General features: G+C 42.0%; 1 protein-coding gene and 1 long non-coding RNA gene across 6 annotated transcripts in view; one reads left to right on the forward strand and one right to left on the reverse strand.

The window, feature by feature from the left end:
- Positions 1 to 18341, reverse strand: part of LOC129783808 (uncharacterized) — a 109582-nt gene extending 91241 nt beyond the window's left edge. For both annotated transcript variants that reach the window (XR_008745731.1, XR_008745730.1), the window contains exon 1: positions 18148 to 18341. This is a non-coding gene — a long non-coding RNA (uncharacterized LOC129783808). The remainder of the gene's footprint in view (positions 1 to 18147) is intronic.
- The window catches only part of PDE5A (phosphodiesterase 5A), a 142575-nt gene that overhangs the window by 55501 nt on the left and 68335 nt on the right, over positions 1 to 18739 (forward strand). For 2 of the 4 annotated variants that reach the window (XM_055795438.1, XM_055795439.1), the window contains exon 1: positions 17493 to 17773. In XM_055795438.1, the coding sequence (XP_055651413.1) occupies positions 17670 to 17773 (104 nt within the window). In that variant the 5' untranslated portion in view covers positions 17493 to 17669. Of the gene's footprint in view, positions 1 to 8879; positions 8983 to 17492; positions 17774 to 18444; positions 18535 to 18739 lie in introns of those variants that run through there. The other 2 variants (XM_027794942.2, XM_027794945.2) reach the window with 2 other exon arrangements.

Below are 18739 nucleotides of genomic sequence, written 5' to 3' on the forward strand. Positions count from 1 at the left end.
TATCCCAGCAGCACAACTCTTGGGACAGAGCTGATGGCCAGGTCTCACCCTGCCTGTGCCCGCTGCACACCCCCTCCATCCCACGCGTGCACAGCAGAGTGCACTCTGACTCTAAGACCAGCACTGGCAGCTGTGGTTATTCAGGGTGAAGCACTTGCATAGGGCTACCCAGCTCTGTTATGGCAGGGCTGACTGCATGTGCATGCCTCTATCAAAAAGTAACAGCCACAAAGTATCAGAGACTGTTTTTCCTCTCCAAACTGACTGCCTGTTGTTTTTTCTCAAAACATGAGTCCATCTGCGTCTTCCCAAGCGATGGATGTGCGGAGACATCTGCGTCATTTTGAAAAAAACATGTGTGTTTGCTTCTAACGGGAAGTTGGAATTGCCAAGAAATAATTGTCAGGACCCTTTGTTGGTTTGCTTTTTATACCTGTTATTTCTGAATCTCCTCTCTTTACCAATGTAAATCTGAATTAAGCTCACAGAGTTATGGAGAATACAGTCCTTAAAGCATCAGAACAAATATTCTTGAATCCAGAGGATACTTCTTTACTTTATTTGATCATACAGATAACCTATATCTACACTGAGCTCTTACCAAACATCATTGTAATTCCTGTATGGTAGCAGAGCTCATGGGACGGATCTGGCTCACCTACTATATTAGCCCCTCAGAGAGATTCAGACTGATGGCCAGCACTAAGTATTCCTACGGCAGCACTGGAGACAGAGAGAAGACCATTTCTGCAAACTATTGTTGTACACAAGCAGTAAAAATGTTATTTTAGAAAAAGCTGAATGTGGTAAAGAAAAATAGTAACAGCCTTTAAAGCAACATTGCCAAGGTGAAATAAACACAATACCATCATCTGGATTCGGCACTTTCTTACAGTTCTGATGGAAAAAACACTTCAGCTACAAATCTCCCCAAAAGGACAAAATTTCCTTTTGAATAAGCTTCTACTTTTCACTACACTAGCATAATTCTAGATAAACCCTAGTGAAATGAGTCACTCAAAACATACAGTACAGGGTAAAAAGAAGAATTTGACCCACTGCATAGTGACTGTGCTTTCTGAATTTATTTAGTTTTGCAGTAGTGATGAGAATATGACAGTGAAGTGGACAGCAAAGATGAATCCAGCAGGCATCACTGCAGCCATTTCTCATCCTAAGCCTGTGACATTTGTACTGCATTACTGCATTTGGCGAGGTTAATGATGGGCATGAACCTACACATCATACCCTGCTGTTATCACAGAAATAAGAAACAAGCCACTCCTTGCTATAAAATACCTGTCTTTCACAATTCCTCCTTTTTTCATCATTACAATCAATTCAATTTATTTCAAGGCAACTAGTAAGTAAAAGCAAACCATTTTGTTTCAACTCTGCAGAAGATGTGGGGCTTGCCTGAGGAAAATCAAAGCACACAATGACAATAACTGTTCACTAAAAACACAAGATCTGCCATGCAATGCAGTTTATGACTTACCCTTTATATGGCAAGAGGGCCATTCTTATTTTGATAATTGGAATTATAAGGTCTGGAAAGAAATCAAAAGCTTTTACCCAAATCTTTTAGATGTATTCTTAAAATACAACAATAGTTCTTCATTAGTTTTCCTTTTTCTTTGGAGACTGCATTTGGAAGCTGCAGCTCATCCTTAACTAATAAAAGTTTACTTACAAGTGAACCGTAGCATGAAATCTTCAAAATGAATGAGATAAGAATAAAAAGTAAACAAGATTTAAATATTTTTGCTTCTCAAGACCAAATTAGCTTTTCAATCATATATTTAAAATCTGATTTACATTTCCCAAAGAAAGAACTTGTAGCATGATACCTGAAAATACAGTCTTATGGGAATAGAGTACAATTTCATAAATATTAGTGTTCCTCTTCAGAAACTTCCAGATTAGTAAGTAAAATCACAGGTTTATTACTCAAATGCAAATCTATAAAACCTTAGCTAGCAGTGGCAATATGTAGCGATTTGGAGTTAATCTAAGACAGCTATCTGGTTGAAAAAAATCATCTTCCTACAAGCGTTTCCTTGGTGGTCAAAAGACCTCCATCTTTAAATCACATTACAAAATACTAGAAAGTTAGAGGAAGTGATAGATTTCCTCAGAGAGAGTTCTATCTTTGGACATTGCTAGCTTTTTTCTCCTGACATGATTACCGTATGGGAGTTATACGAACTCTGAAGGCCACAATTTTTGCTTCAGAATGGCTCAGACTGTTCTGAGCTGCAGGTATTTTGAAAACAAAATTAAGTTTCCATACAAGGTTAAAAATATTCACTGAGCCCTCTCCCACATCAGACTGCAGGAGCTGAATGCTACTATGCTAGCAATACAGTCAGTATGTTTTACAGGAAAAAAATATAAACATTGAGTTAGAACACTTATAAGTTTGCTAAGTACTTTTGCTTCCTTTCTTGGTCATGCTTATGAGAAAGTGTTTGTTTAAATGTGGAGGAAAATGAATAGATTCCCCAGACTTCTCTCCTTTGCCAGCAAATACAGTGCTCACCGTACATTGCATAACATGTGGTGAAAAGGGGAAAATCAGATTCTCTAGTTAAAATACTTGTTGTCTGTCGCTAATTTTTTTTCTTTTTTCCTATAAATATACACTTAGGGCCACCTCAGTTTCCAATGACATCTATAGGGACAAGTTTAGCTCTTAGGAAAAATGAGAAAGATCTTTGGTCTAAATTCTGCGCTCTCATGCACTGGCATTAATCCCAAGCAACTTTCCTACCACTGACAGCAATGATGAGGAGGACCAGGGAGACGGCAGTTCTGTGGAGCTGCCCTGGGGGTAAAGGCTCTTGATGTGAAGGTTTAGTCAACTATAGCAAATGTGTGGTATTGAGAAGAGAATGATGTACTTCAGCCTCACATCTCTGCTAGGCTGCTGAGATGCCCAGCAGTAGCAATGAATTGTACACGATACCTTAAGAGTGAGCTTCAGGTGAGCAGGGCTGGGCTCTTTTCAGTAGTGCCAAGTGACAGGACATAGGGCAATGGGCACAAACTGCAACACAGTAAGTTCCTTCTGAATGTGAGGAAGAACTTCTTTACCTTGAGAGTGACAGAGCACTGGTGCAGGCTGCCCAGAGAGGCTGTGGGGTCTCCTTCACTGGAGACATCCAAAACCTGCCTGGACGTGACTCTCTGCAACCTGCTCTAAGAGATCCTGCCTTAGCATGGGTTGGACTGGGTGATCTCGAGAGGCCCCTTCCAACCCCGGCCATTGTGTGATTCTGTGATTCTGTAATTAGAGAATCAGAGGTTGCAGAGCAGCCAGGTGTAGCGAATGAGTTAACCCACAACTAGTAGGAGAACATGCACTTAAGTAAGCTTAAACATGTATGTGCTGCATCAAGCTTTCCTCTTTCAAAGAAATCTAGTTAATAGGAACTAAGCCCACCACCCATCTAGAGGTTTTCTGACAGTGCGCGACAAGTGAGATATTTTATTTCAGTCACTTTCCAGTAGACGGTGTTAACATAAGAAAGTCATTACTACTTTCACTATTGAAAGTACTGAAAAACTGCCGTGGTTTAAGGGAGCCAAGGGATGTGCACAGGCAGAGACTCATCTAGGACAAGGAAACCTAGGTTGCTGTTTGGGCACATTAAAAGGCTCTTTGAAGGTCTAGCGATGCACCGTGCTCTGTGGATAAGGTCCCTGGCCTTAGCAGTGACAGAGCAGTGCCTTTCACAAGCACATCAAAACTCTCACATACCAATAAAGCAGAAAGGGTTTCTTTCCTTATTTCTGGGATATATAACTCTCAAGATGGAATTTTAATGCAATGTGCATATACCATTTCCTACCAGATCCACAGAGATGGACTTTTATAGAGTCTGATGAAGACAGCAGTAAGATGATTCTGTGTATTAACTTTGTATCCCTTTTCAATGAATTTCTGTTACAGCCCTGTGTGTCAAACATCTGTGAAAGATTCTGCCAAAACTCTGGAAGCTGGCTAGGAACTACCAAGTGCAAGTGAAAGCATCTGGGCTCCAGATAGCACAGCTGTATGAATGATGCTGCTGGTCTGCCTGCAGATCACGTACCATGCCAGCTGTTTGATGGGATGAATTGGAAGGGAGATCGATGAGAGGCTCTCTGAGAGAGGCCATGGCACACTTCAAAAGCATTTTTTCCTTTCACTCCCCTGCTTTTATGCACTGCTCATATTGCTTCAGTTATTTCCCTTCTTTAATCTGATAAACATTAATAAAACAGCAAGTTATCCTCCCAGCACTGATTTTTTTTTAATAATTTCTTTAGGCAGTGAGCTTACAGCCTGCTACTTTGCCAGGGTCATACAGCTCAGATTACATGGTCATACAGCCACCTTCCTGCATTAGCACCCAAGGGTTTATATAAAGTTTCTATTCTGCTTTGTAGTCAGTGAAAATCAACAAGGCCTGCAGCACAGCCAGCTTGCCTGTAATGTCCTGCACTGAAGGGAACATTGTTGTTGATTACACAAATGTTTTTACCTTTAATGGCTTTCTTTAAATTGTTTCATTTTGTCGTGCTGTGCTTAGCTTGCTGACTAATCAGCTCTTCTGGGGAAGAAAAATACCAGTTATATTTTTCTCATCTTTGGAACAAAACCTGATTAACCTGAACCCAAATTGCCTGTTGTGTCAACAAGAAAGAAGGAAGATACTAAGAAAAACTTTTCTCATCCTTTTGAAGGCCTTTTCTTCTGTTTTACAGCTCTTTATCTGAGCTTCATAAACATCTGTGTGGGCAAAGTTGGGTTGGCATGAACAGTACGCAGAGAGAATTTCAGACCTGTTACAGAAATTTGCTATCTGTGAATTAGATTCTTGTTTAAATAAAACACATTTGACAGGCTCGGAGTTGCCTTTTAAAGGTCAAGACATTCAGCCAGAGAGATGAAACAACACTATGTACAAAGCACAGAGGCCTGCTCCGTGTCCCAAAGACCTTCACTAAGCAGCACAGGTCTGTGAGCAGTGTACAGTAAGATCAAAAGGACAGCAATAAACCAGAACCACCAGTGTGCATGGTCAGGTGATGATGGCTCTCCTCTATTGCTATTAACTTGCATTTCTCAATGCTGTGGAAGGAGAGTTTTCTGAGGGAGATTGGAATAGGAGAGGATATTGTGCTTTTGCACTAGAGTGTAAGGTATTTTCAAGCAGTGGTGATGGTAAGAGCGCAAATGAAAAGCAGTATGGTGAAATGTGGCCCAGAACACTAGAGATACCAGAAAAGAACTTTACTCTTGACCTGGAAGCTGACAGGGTGATGGGCAACATGCAGAGGGGCGTTTCTCTGATTCCTTCAAAAAATAAACTAAAAATAGGAGGGCAAATCAAAGTTAGGCTATCTCCATGCTGTTTTTTGAAGTAGTGGGTAAGAAATGTTTAAGCTCAACCTTAGCAGAGGGATAGAAGCAAGAAAGCAGGTAGATTCCCACCTGAAGCAGGAGAGCCATTTCTTCTGGGAGCATCAGAATAAACCCAGCTGTGTTTTTTCTATTTGTATTTTGTGACTGACAGATTTTTAATTTAATTATACTAACACTGCAGATAGTGAAGAACCCACGCAGGAGAGACCTCCCTGTCTAACACCTATCTGGGACTGTTCAGAGCTCCAGCACCTGCAGGCTGTAAAGCTGCCTGCCACCTGGGTGGTGTGGGTACTCTCCTTTCCTGAGACGTTCAGTGACACCTTGACTCTCAGCTTTCGATGTGTCTCTTTTCAATGGAGGTCTTGGTTTTTCGACATGTTCACACTATTTCACAGTTGTTATCTTTCCACCAGATTTGTCTGATGCTGGCTAGTGGATGTGAAGGATCCCGGAGTTAAAGGAACTGACAGATAGTCAAAGACATAACTGAAAGACATTTCACCTTTTTTTTTTAACTTGTAATAAGAACTTCAGAGATTATTTTATATTACTATCCATGGGCATAGCTCTTCAGAAACAGCAAGAATCTTGAGAGAAAAAAAAAAAAAAAGAGAAAAAAGAAAGAAGCTCTATTTATGATTGAGGGAGGTTGTTTCAAACTGAAGCTTTCCTACAGAGATATAAAGTGACCAAACCGTCCTGGTGCTTTGAGCCACTCTGAATCAAAACCAGCCTGAACCCTCAGGGACTACCAAAGCAAATGAAAACAATAGTACTATGCATGTTTCAGCTTTATGCTTAGTGGGGTTGTATCTGTGTTAAAATCTACATTCTACAAGTTTCTATGGCTGGAAAGCACTTTGGAGAAGTTGCAGCATTCGCTTTCAACTTTACCGACTAGTTTAAGAACCATTTATATTTACTTTCTTCCCTTATTAACTATAAGCTTTGTAGAATTCTGATTCCCGTTCCTTTTGTTTATATACACATATTTATATCCTTCGTTATACATTTTCCGTTCTAAATAATTCATACTATAACAAGCAATAGAATTACAAGATTGCAGCAATGGCAATTTTTTTTCCTAGTAGTAATATTAAACCCCATGCATCAGTTAAACTGAATATTAGTCCATATAAAATTAACAACTTTCAACCTCACTATAAAATCAAAACCATCAAGAGAATTGATTCGGTGTTTTTTTTTACTTTTGCTAGTTTTCCTTCCATGCAACTCCGTATTCTCTTATGTCCCTAAACTACTCTGAAGCCACAAAACAAGGTTGTACTTTTATTTGCATACAGCCAGAGATCAAGAAATTAAGAGTCTGCCAGTATGTAACTAAAGGGAATAGCTGTGATACATCTCCTATAAACTAACAACAAGATTTTGCCTAGGACAGAAATGCTGGAAGGATAAAACTTGTGCTTGAAAGACACCTAAAGAGCAGATAGATATAAGATGTAAAATTATCAAAAGAACTAATCTGGTCGACTATCAATAACATGTTGGGTTTCATTTACACTGAAAGAACATAGAGTGGCAAATGTTTCCTGATTTGTCCTGGGTGTTCAGGACCTGAAAGTAAGAACAGAGGAAGAAATGTGATTCAGGGGGGCCTGCAGTAGCTGTTTTCCTGTAAATACAGAATCCAATCCTGTCAAATTTAATCAGCAGTGGGTTTTTCTCACAAAATCCATAAAGTCAGCTGTCAAAGATATAAGACATTGTGGCAGTTATAATCAAAATGCACCCACTGCAAATTCAGATGACACAGTATAAATGAATCTGAAGTCTGTATAAATGTACAGAAGTCCACTACCCCGATACTTTCCTGCATATGCTTGTATCTGTTACTATCACCATATGCCAGTGTTTCCCATGACTTCAGGTAGCATAAAATTCTTATAAAACACAGAAGGTCCCTCTTCTAGATCACTAACAAAGGAAAATAAAATGACAGATAAAGGCCATGTACCACATACACAAAAATTCTGCCTTTCAGTCCATTTTGCACCTCTGTCATCTGCTCTCGTCTGGAAAGGAGGAAAATAGCAGGGGATGTGTATGTGTTCAGCTCAGGACAAACTAAGAAACCAGGCTGTAGCCTGCAAGCACTCGGCTGTCCTCACAGGCTGGCCCATGCTGTGTCACATTTCATTTCCTCAAGGGTGCTCATATTACTATTGTAGCTGTGAGAACACCACACGAACTTCTGCTTCCACACAACCGTTTTACTTGGGAAATAAATAAAATTAAAAAAAAAATCAATAAGCTCAAATAAAAATTAAGTGTTTTCTCTTTGGATTTCTAAAAAGAGACCAGACTTTGCAGCCGGAAAGCAGGAATGTCAGGCACAGCCGGTAGCTCGCAAGCAGCTGGAAAGAGTTTTAGGCTTATCAAGAGTCTCCTTAATGTTGTTGTTCTGAACTGGAATGGTTTAGCAAAATTATGTGCTTATTTCCGTATCGCCGTCCCCATGTACCTAGCTCTTTCTGGCAGCTTTGTTCTCACACAGTTTGATTCTCCCCTGGTCTAAAACCTACCCTGAAGGCCTTAAAAGTGGGGTGCCACAACAGCTAACATGCAGGTACTTGCCTCCTTCATTGGATATGAGACCTTTTGCTTTTGAAGGATGAAAGCCACAGTTCACATTTTCATAGTCTAGCAAAATAAATGTACGCCTTATTTGTAAAGTGAAAAATCCCAGGTAGCAGATCACTGATGCTTGGCTGTGCCTTCCAGGAGTACTTACATACGGCACTTCTGGCATTTTAAATCCCTAGGTGTCTAACCAACTGCTTAAAGACATGAACAGAGCCCCCTACACCCATACCGGTGTCCCCTTCAGACACTTAATACCTGTTATACTAAAGAACTGGCTGTGGCTGAGCTCCCTCAGGGCATCCCAAGAGCTTGACCCTGCCCAGGGATGAGCCAGCTACGTGCTTTCAGCCCTGAGTGGCTGAGTTTTTCCTTCGCTGGAGTCCATAGGTCAGCAGATCAGGCAGTCACCAGTGAGGTATGTGCTGTTTTCAGACACTCACATTATCCATTTGGGAGCAAAGACACCATATCAGGTCTGCCACATTGTTGACATAACTCTTCCTGTCTCTCCTAGGACATGGTATAAGCTGCCAGAAGTAGCTGTGTTAACCCCATGGCTACAGAAAGCACAGACTGAGTAAAAATCAGCTCCCCAGTGGTTTAAAAGACTAAATGCAATACTAAGAACAAGTGACTCTGCTATAATTTTAGCTACAACAGAAACTTTGTCTATAGCCTAAGTCATAATTTTTCCATTTTGTTATAGCCATCTGTAGTATAGGACCAGTGACAACTATTGCTGCCCTCACTGATCTAATGGGGGACACTGATTAATAGAAAAGCTTTTAGGAGATGCAAATGGTATTTGGGTTTCAACACAAATGGCTTTATCTTGTCATTTGCATTGGTTTTACAGCAGCACGTGAAGTACCAACTATGCTAAATGCCGCAGAAACACACAGCCATGGACAAGCCCTGCCTCAGAAACCTAACAGTGTGCAGCCTGCCAGTGAGGAAATGTAAGTAGCAATTTCAGAAATGGAGCACCAAGTGTGGAAAGATATGTAGCCATGACAATTTGGACCTGATAGCTCTTGGATCGCTCACGATTTTCCTGAGAAATACGGCTTCACTTATTCAGGAAGGCAGGGGTGGTGCTGACCCACAGCTATTTGATGGGAGAGTCTAAAGATCCATTTCACTTACTTGCTCTAATAGTTTTCTTCTTTTATTTACCAGACAGAAACTAGTTACCTAGTATCAAAAAGTTTTGAAGGCTCCAGGCCCTCAGGCTTGCCAAAGCTTTAAAAAAAATAAATGAGATGAGACAGTATGACCGTCCACCGTGGGGAGCACTTTTTCATCAGATTGCAGCTGATCTGGGATCAGCAATGGTACATGGTGAATGTGCTCATTCAGACTCCCTTGGCTGAACAAATGTCTACACCACAGATGTCTTGAGGGATAGGCATGAAAACTGAAGGAGGAAATGTAAGGATCCTGGGTATGCCATACCCCTCTGAAAAAAATCAAATGGGATCCAGAAATAGACACACGCTCAGGTATAGCAACCTCTTTACAGTCTGATTGTTCTTACACATTTTGTTCTTGAGAATAATTAAAAAGCCATACAAGCCCGATATATTCATTTAGCATTGCTGCAGTTAGCCTTAGTTACAAACTAATCTCTTACACATTTTCCTTGCTTGTTCAGAACAATGGAGATTTTCTGGTTATATCTTTAGGTTATAATATCCCTGTTATACATAAGTAACCTCTCCATTCACCTTGTTTACTGTTTAATTTTTTGTTGCTTTTTCAGTCACAGATTAACGCTTTACTTAATTACCAGAGTATGTCTGTACATTGCTAAAATGCCCTGACAATTTTTATGCCCACTGCATAATTGCATAATACTTCAGTGATATATTCTGTGTTAACTTGTAGGCTTTGTGTTGGACTGGGTACAAACCTCCATTCCCACCCTCCCCTTCTATAAATTAAAAAAATATGTGAATATTTGATGACATAACCACTCAAGCAAGAGATATATTTGTGGTAGAGCTTCCAGTACAAAGAAGTTCTGATTCCAGTTGTGGTCTTTAGAGAGTGAAGTGTTGAATTTCATTCATAGTTATTTTTCCAGAATCAGTGATGCATATAGAATACAAATGATGTTTGTTCTCATGAATAAATCAGACCACAGTTTTACTAAAGTATGTTTCCTCCTAATGGGTCCAAAAGAGTTAATTTACTCAGTTAAGTACAGTGCAAGCTGGGTCAAGGAACACCTCATCTTTCAAAAATGCCTTCCACAAAGACCAATAGGAAATGTTCAGTTTAATTACTTTGGGGTCTGGATAAGATCAAGTCTTCTATTACTTTAAATAAATAAATGAGAGAGTATAGGTTAAGATTCAGAAAATTCTTTAAAACTTTGGCACTGGTCAAATTTATTACTTTTATCTATTTGTAGCAGGACTGCACTGTTATACAAATTTTCTGGGCACCTTAGTGTACAGCATACACTTCACATAGTTTCCAGGGCAATGTCTAAACACCAGTTTTACTTGTTATGGTAAGGTAGAAAACAACAAAATTAGCTGCATATACACTTTTGTTAATGTTATATCCTGGGTTATGAAGATTTCATAGTGATAGTAACAAACATTACTAGAAAGATTAACCACCTCTATGCCACTAAAATACTCTTCATGTGATCTGTCACAGCAGCAATTCCTATGTTCACTACTAAGATACCAAAATATCAGGAAGTAAAATAATACCTATTTAACCCTGGACATTAACCCTAAACCTCACTAAGATAAAATTTAAAAGAAGCAAACTAAGAAAAACATGTCTTGAAATCCCACATGAGTTCCCGAAGACAGAGGAAAGCAAGCATTGTTCCATTATTTAATAAGGAAATTGCAGACCATTTTGCCTGACATCAATGTCAGGAAAACTGATGGAAAGGCTGGTACAGGAAGAAATCAGTGTACAATTAAAGGGTGATAGTATAATTAATGCCAGTCAACACAGAAAATGAGTTTTGTCAGAAAAAAACCCCACAACCTTCTTATTTTCCCAAGAGATTATGAATTAGTTTGATAAAGGCAACTTCTGTAAGATTTCTGTAGGGCTTTGGCTTGTAGCTTTACAGCATTTTTGGTAAAAACCCCAGCAATGTATACCATCAGTGTGGTCCATACAAAATGGACCCAAACCATACTGAATGATCTAAACAAAAATATAAAATTATTGCTAGAAAAAGCTGCAAGTTACAAAACGTAACAGAGTGATAAATAATGGAAAGGGCAGGCCATTAATATAGAACAACTAAGATCATTTAGTAAAGGTCTGGCCTATATTATCTGGCCAACACAGAGAAGACAAAGTTGTTCATTAAAAGAACAAAGAAAATTAGTCGCATTTCCAAGATGGAAAATGATTTTGTGAAAAGCAGTCACTCTGAAAAGAAAGAAACAGCAACAGTAGACCCAAGCAGACATGCGTTCTCAGAGCAAAGTGTAGGCAAAAGTTACTCTTACTGTACAAGATGAGGGAATAGCTGGTAGGAGTTCTTGCTGCTGTTACACCTCTCTGTGGTTTCAGAGAGATCACTACTGGGAAAACATACTGAAAAAAGCATCTCCAGTAAACCAGAAGCTTTACTGAGAGAAACAATACTAATAATTTGTGGTGATATGGAGCCTTTAGAAACTCCAGTTGTTAATATGTGAGAAGTTTGACAGAGAATTATGGTCTATGAATACAGAAATGGGATAGTAGATGGCTTTCTAATCTATTGGAAACCAACATAGTAGGCTCTATGCACGCTACTGAAGACAGATAAATGCAAAAGAAAACCAGTAAAAATGTTGAGCAGCACGGAAAACTAACTGTGTGAACAACATACTCAGGGACATGTTGGATTCGAATCCCTGTATAATAACAATAGTCTTTCTAAAACTTTGCATTAATGCTGAACTGCTGGGTGAGGTTCCATGGCCTTTTATTAGGAAAATACGGGGAGATCATCATAAGAGTAATGTATTTTGAACCGCTGTGGATTTACTTCTCCTTTTCCCCCACAAAAGTATCCCCTTCATGTTCCATTTCTGGCATGCTATGTTATGCAAATATAGCAGAAAACCTTGGGCTGTACGTACCTTCTGCTGCCCACTGTGCCAGTGCTGGTCAGACCCTCAACAGACTTTGATACATATCCTGCTCTCTTCTGCAGATACAGTATTCATCAGCTGCAAAGTCTCAAGCGAAGCAGCATCACATTTAAGAAACATAAAGAAAGAGAAGAATAGCACAGAGCTGCATGGTGGTGGGAAAGATGCCTTTAGCTACCGGGCACTGGGGCAACTCTTTATAACTGTCAATTGAAATGCAAGGAGATTGAAACTGTTAATTGAATTAAATTCTGGATCATGGACATGGGTGAAAGCTATTGTACTACTCCAGTGGAGTCAGGGTTCTCCTCCTCACACACACCTAAGCAGCCCATACAATCCTAAACAGCATGGTCCAAATTGCAAGGAAATGAAAACTTGAAAAACACCAGACTAATCTTTCATTTATATAGCTCATCACTGAGTCTCCTTCCCTCAACAACCACAAACAGGAAAAAAAGCCCCTTATAATTTGACTTCATAATTATCTGTAACTCCAAGTACAAAACCAATACTTCAACTCAAAATCACAATTACTAGTAGAAGTCCTAATAAGAGTAACTGCTAAATGAAAATAACTAACCAGCTGGTAGTTGCTAAAAGCTCTTTAAAAATAAGCTAAGTATCATGTAAATACAAAACCCATTTGTTATGCACATGAGAAGGGTCTGGAATGAAATCTGATCTACACAAGGTTCCTACTTATCTACCACCTCCTGTTTAAACTCTGCCAAACTCTACGTCTACATTAAAAGAAAGAATATGTTAATCACAGTTTCAATATTCAACATCTCAGAAGCCCAGAAGGGTCTGCTGAATGCAACTGCGAATGGACTACGTGGGTACACAGTTACCAGGGATTGTAGCCCATCTGAACCAGTCAATGCATTGCATTTGGTGTTATCCCACGCAATACAACCATGGCGTAATCGTCCTACTTAGATCAGGGCTGTGTTTGCACATTCACTGAAGATGTGCTTCCAGCATGCAGGCACCAGAAGCTCCAGCTAGCTAAACCAGTAACAGCACTGAGAATTCCACCTAGTCCACCTACAGTTTCACCCACCTGCACCTTACCCAATCATTGCCCAGACCTCTGCCCTTCAGCAAAACTGCACTAAGCTTGGTGAGGCCAAGTACACACTTGAGGACAGGCAGAGAATTCAAAATAATCTTGATAAATTGGAGAAATGGACTGCAAGCACAGGATGAAATTAAAAAGGTTCAAGAGCAAGAAAACACAGGCAGAAGTAGGCAGATGCACAGGCAACATCTGACTACATTACAAGTATTTATAAAAAGGGAACAGAGTACAGTCGGTCACCACAAGTCAACAGTATCAGACTGTTGCCAAGAAGGTATATCCAAGGGTGACAGTATTAGGAGGGAAATAGCCCACAAGGTACCCAAAATATCCCTTCCATTTCATGTAGTGTGGATTACTAGATCCTCACTTGGTGAGACACTGCAGGAATGGTAAAGAAAATATGGCAAATGGAAAACATGACATTCAAGGAAGAATTGAATTGGCACTACTTAAGCTTAAAGGAGAGAAGACTGAGAGAGGGAGGACTTGGTAACAAGTCTTCAAATTTATCCTGAGATTTCCAATAGAAAGGAAAAAAGGTTACAATTTGAGGATATCAGTTGGCTGACGTATTAAAGGCTAATACATTAACCTCAAAATTCTAAATTACGTTTTTCAGTAGATATAGTTAGAAGTATTTTCCAGACAAATGCCTGTGTATTACAAACTTGGAGAAGCTGCTGCTTTCTCGACGTTAACAATAATTTTGCACAGTACTTTGATTGACGCAAATGCTCAATCACATTCAAATCAAAATAGGAGGAAGCTCCTATTTTACATGGCTTCCTGTAGGCCATATGCAATGCTATCCCAGAGGATAAGGCAGGTTATGCAAGGAGTGAGTAGCTCTGCCTAGCTATGTTTATTTGGGAAGCATTTCCAGTAATTATTTGGAAACGACTGAGAGAATAACCTGATAAGACATTCTCATGATTTAGTATTTTCATCAGTAAAGTAACAATTAGGTTTTAAATGAATTTGATTGTGGTTGCTATTTCACTCTTTTTATGCAACTTAAATAATGGAAGGGAAATGGAAACTTGCTTTACTAATATTAGGATTCTTCCACTGCGTGTGTGTTTGCATGTGTGTGTAAAAGTGCTGGCTAATAGAGAAGCAGAATAGTTTCCTCTACCTTATCATATTCTAGCCTCATTGGCAATATAGTACAGCCCTAAACTCGTTTTAGGAGCCAAAATGGACCAACTGTTTTCCAGATTTAAGGGATGGCAGAAAGACAGCCAATTCCCACTTCTTAGCAAAGCTAAATGCTGCTTCAATTCATTTAATGAGTAAGTCAGACAAATAAGTCAACTGTGGTGACATTTGAAACCTTATTTTCTTCTATTTTAAAGGGAAACAATATAGAAATAAATTACTTTCAAGTAAGTGTAAGTAAATATAGAGTTATTTGAGCATAAAATGTCACATAAGTACTTCTCGGATTACATACTTCCATACTTGTTCTTACTAATTAACATGAGTTAGCAGCATTTCTAATTTGTGTGCCTTACACATACAAAAAAAATTTCCACCTTTCTTACCTCCTTACATGACAATATTTGCAAAACGTACAAACAAAAGACTACAGCTAAAACGTTTTTCTGTCAACCAGTCCTGTGATAGAATGGCCTACTGCTGGAAAAGCATCCTGGCTTCTGTACGGAGCTCTCAAACATACTGCTTTGCCACAAGCCGATTTAAAACTTGACACGCTTATTTGTATCATTACTACAAACCCTTCTCAGGTTTATAGCTACTGCACATCAATTCTGTCATCCAAGTTCTGGAAACAAACTGGAAAGCTGGGCGTGAGCTAAGATACACGGAGCTTTTTCAGAGCACTTTGGAAGCCAGAATCATGGAAGACTTTTTCCACTTTTACCGTTAACTTCTTTGTTATACTTGGCCTTCATCCCCTCCTGTCACCTTAAAAATGAAAACAGCATGTTCATTATTATTCATGGAAATTCATCGGATACAGAGACAGTATCCCTTTTTCCCCACACTGTTCCATTTTTATTTCTTTTGGGAAAGACTCTGCTATTCTTTGCTTGGGTAGCAATCCTTTGAACTGCTGCTTTACCATTGAATTTACAGGAAGATAATAATTTGCATTGGCTTTACTGATTCTTATCTGTGGGCTGAATAGCAAAGCAGTGCTGTTGCACTGCCCAACTTCCCCCTCCTTTGGTACACTGTCATACATCTACTGGCCCAGCCTGAGCAGCTGCTGGCAGGTAGAGGCAGCTTCACCTAAAGGTTCCAAGCTTTGTGGCATGATGTACAGGGATGCTGTATGCTTCTCAGCTAGCCTAGTACTCAACATAACATGTTTACAGTGCTTAGTACAATATCTGTTCTTAACTGGGGCTTACTGGATGCTACTACAGTATAAATGCTTATTTCTATTAGTGCTACTCCTGATTAGGTGAAATTGTAAAACGTATTGCAGCTGACATAATTTCATTGACCATTACCTTGTTATTCTCCTATGAGTCAGAGAGAAAATCCTATCTTACTTTTTAAATACTAGTAATTATGTATTTTTGTTCAACCCTTTGTAAACAAACTCTTTCTGCCTCTTTATAGAAAAGGTATTTCCGTGTGTTTGGTCATTCTTGGTTTTCCTCTCTAGGTCACCTCTGATAATTCTGCTTTTTGAGATGTGATGAGCAGTACTATGATCAATATTCCATATGAGACCATGCAGGGAATGCCATTTCAGACATTTATGAAATCTGCATTTTACAATTGTATGTTTTAAATTTCTGTTATACTTCTTAAGCATTCTAACATGGTGTTACATTCTAAAAGCTCTGCCTAGCTTACAAGCTTTCATTGCCATGTACACTGTTAACCTCAAAACCCTTTTCCTAACACGAAACAGTTAATTTAGAAGTCTATGAGTTATGTGAAAGGTTTATTTTCTTTTTTTCTAACATACCATACTTTCCAGGCTTTGACACTAAACATTGGCTTCATTTATTGCCATGTTGTCTGTTTATGCAGTTTGCTTGGTAATTCTGTTTCCCTGCTGAAAGATTTCTCTTTGCCTTGAATAGCGTCTTGACTCTTGCAGCATATCTTAACTGGTTCATACCTTATCTTCTCTTTTGCTCTTTGGTCACTATGCAAGTTTCTCCTGCGATTCCTTTTATAACAGAGTAACATTCACGTAAAACCTCCCTTTCAGAGTGCCTCCTATTACACACAAACTCTCACAAGCCAAAAGACACACATGTCCAAGTGAGCATTATGGGCAGATGTCACACAAAGACACAGAAGAGGAAACTTTCCCCAAGCTCATGGACAGGCTCTTAATCCCTTTGCTGTGAAGTTCCTGCTGCTGCTCCTTCTCAGGCTGCAGAATCCCACCGAGATCTCTGTAAGTCGAGCCTCTAGATGCACTGCAAAAAAAATTGCTAAGGTGTGCAGGGATATCTGCTCTATCTGAAGAATGCTGCCTTGCATGCACTCAAAGGGGTTTAGGAGCAGCAGAAAACATTTTATATGATCTTTCTCAACTGATTACACAGGAGAATGATTTTAAAGAGCCTGTACGTCCCTTTCCCCAGAAACATGCTGCTATTTGTTATTCATATCTTACCTTCAAAGATACTGCACGTGATGACACAGGAAACCACACATGCGCATCATACTTTGTGCAAGGTCTTTTGTGAATGCAGCTTCCAAATAATTACAAGTGTGAGTGCATGCATACCTTGGAATGGAACTACAATACATGAGAGTGATGTTCAGCGTTAACCAAAATTTCAGTCCTGGCTGTGTAACATTGGAGAAAGTAGGAGCTGCGTGTCAAGCATCTTCAAAACTAGGCTGCGCTTATTGAACATGTAAAATGGATCTCAAAGCCTAACTGCAGGCATGAAGGACTGAAAAGCCAGGGCTTTAGCACTGCTTTCCAGGCTGAGGTCTGTCAAAGATCACACACTGACACCCAGGGCAAAACACTGCGAAGCAACACCCTGTTAGCACCGAAGCAGGCCGTACCTCGGGACGAGCCCCTTTGCCAGACAGCGGGAGAACAAATTACTTTTCCACGGCTTGCCTTTGCCCCCAGCCCCGCGGGGAGCGCCCGGCCCAGCCACGCCGCCGCAGGGCCGCCCGCCGCGGGGCCGCGCACACGAGCGCGCCCTCCCGCCACCACCGCGCTGGGCACCGCCGGGGCCGGGGGCTGCCGCCGGTGCGGCCGGGTCGGGGTGGGACGGGCCGTGGTGGGGCGGGCCCGGGCGCGGCAGCCCCCCGGGGCGCTGCGGAGGTGGAGCCGGCGGGAGATGCGCTGAGGTGCCGCCGGGGCCGGGCAGCACCTGGGAGCGGGGCGGCAGCCAGCCGGCTCCCCCCGGCCGCGAGCACAGGGCCGGCAGGGGGAAGCGGCGGCGGCCGGAGGCAGAGCGGCGGCGCGGAGCGGAGCATGGAGCGCAGCTGCCCCCCCCCGCCGGAGCGGGAAGCGGTGGAAGCGTGGCTGGACGATCACGGCGACTTTACCCGCTCTTACTTTGTTCGGAAAGCCACAAGGTAAGACGGGAGCGGCGGCGGGGAGAGGCCGGACTTTTCTTCCCAGCAAAAGGTCGCTCTTCCCTTCCCCCCCCCCCCCCTTTTGCCGTCTGCATTGAAAATAAAAAAAATAAAAGACAAAAAGCGCCCGCGGGGCCTCGGAGCTGCCTGCCCTGCGGCCGGCCGCGCTGTGCGGCGGTGCCTCCCGCGCCTCGGACGGCCGGGCCAGCGCCTGAGCGGAGCGCGGCGCGGTTCCCCCGCCCTCGGTGCAACTGAGTGGAAATCTGTGGGAGCCTGAGGTAACCCCTCGCCGGGAGGGCACCTTATGTCATTACTTAGTGACCCGAAACAAAGCGCTGCCCATGGCGACCTCGCTCGCTCCGTGGGCTTGTCACCTTATTCTGGCCCCTCGGCGGCCACCGGACGGCGAGGGCGATGGGTTCGGCGCCAAGGCAGGCAGCTGGCGAGGCGTGCGGGGCCGCTGAAGCCGTACGCTGTGCATTCGCGCCCGGAGCTCCGCCGGGGGCCGCGGGGGTCTGTCCGGGCGGGACACCGGCACCTCGGGGTGCGGCGGCCGCGGCGCGGAGACGCTGAGGGGAGCGGGCGCCGGGGCGGGCCGGCAGGGGGCGGCGGGCAGCGCGCGGCCGGCAGGGGGCGGCCTCTCGGCGCGCGCCTGGCGGTGGCGTTGGGCTCTCGCACAGAACCTGAGGTAAAAGCCCTGAGGAGCTCGCCTGGGTGCCTCTCCCCTGGCTTGACATGCTGCCTTTTGGAGATAAGACGAGGTATTTGCTCAAACTTCCAAGCTGACAATCGAGTAGATGAGGCTATTTTTAGAAGTGGAGTCAGGTTTCCATTTTGAGTATTTTCCGATAAACAAAGCAGTGGGGATGCGGGGAGCACAGGCGATCTGCACCTCCCACGGTGTATCGCAGTGGAGAGCTCGGGTTAGTAAGTCCCACGGTTTGTTCCTCGGACGCGCGCCTGAGC

Source organism: Falco peregrinus, chromosome 2 (genome assembly GCF_023634155.1).
Source record: "Falco peregrinus isolate bFalPer1 chromosome 2, bFalPer1.pri, whole genome shotgun sequence".
Taxonomy (NCBI): Eukaryota; Metazoa; Chordata; class Aves; order Falconiformes; family Falconidae; genus Falco; species Falco peregrinus.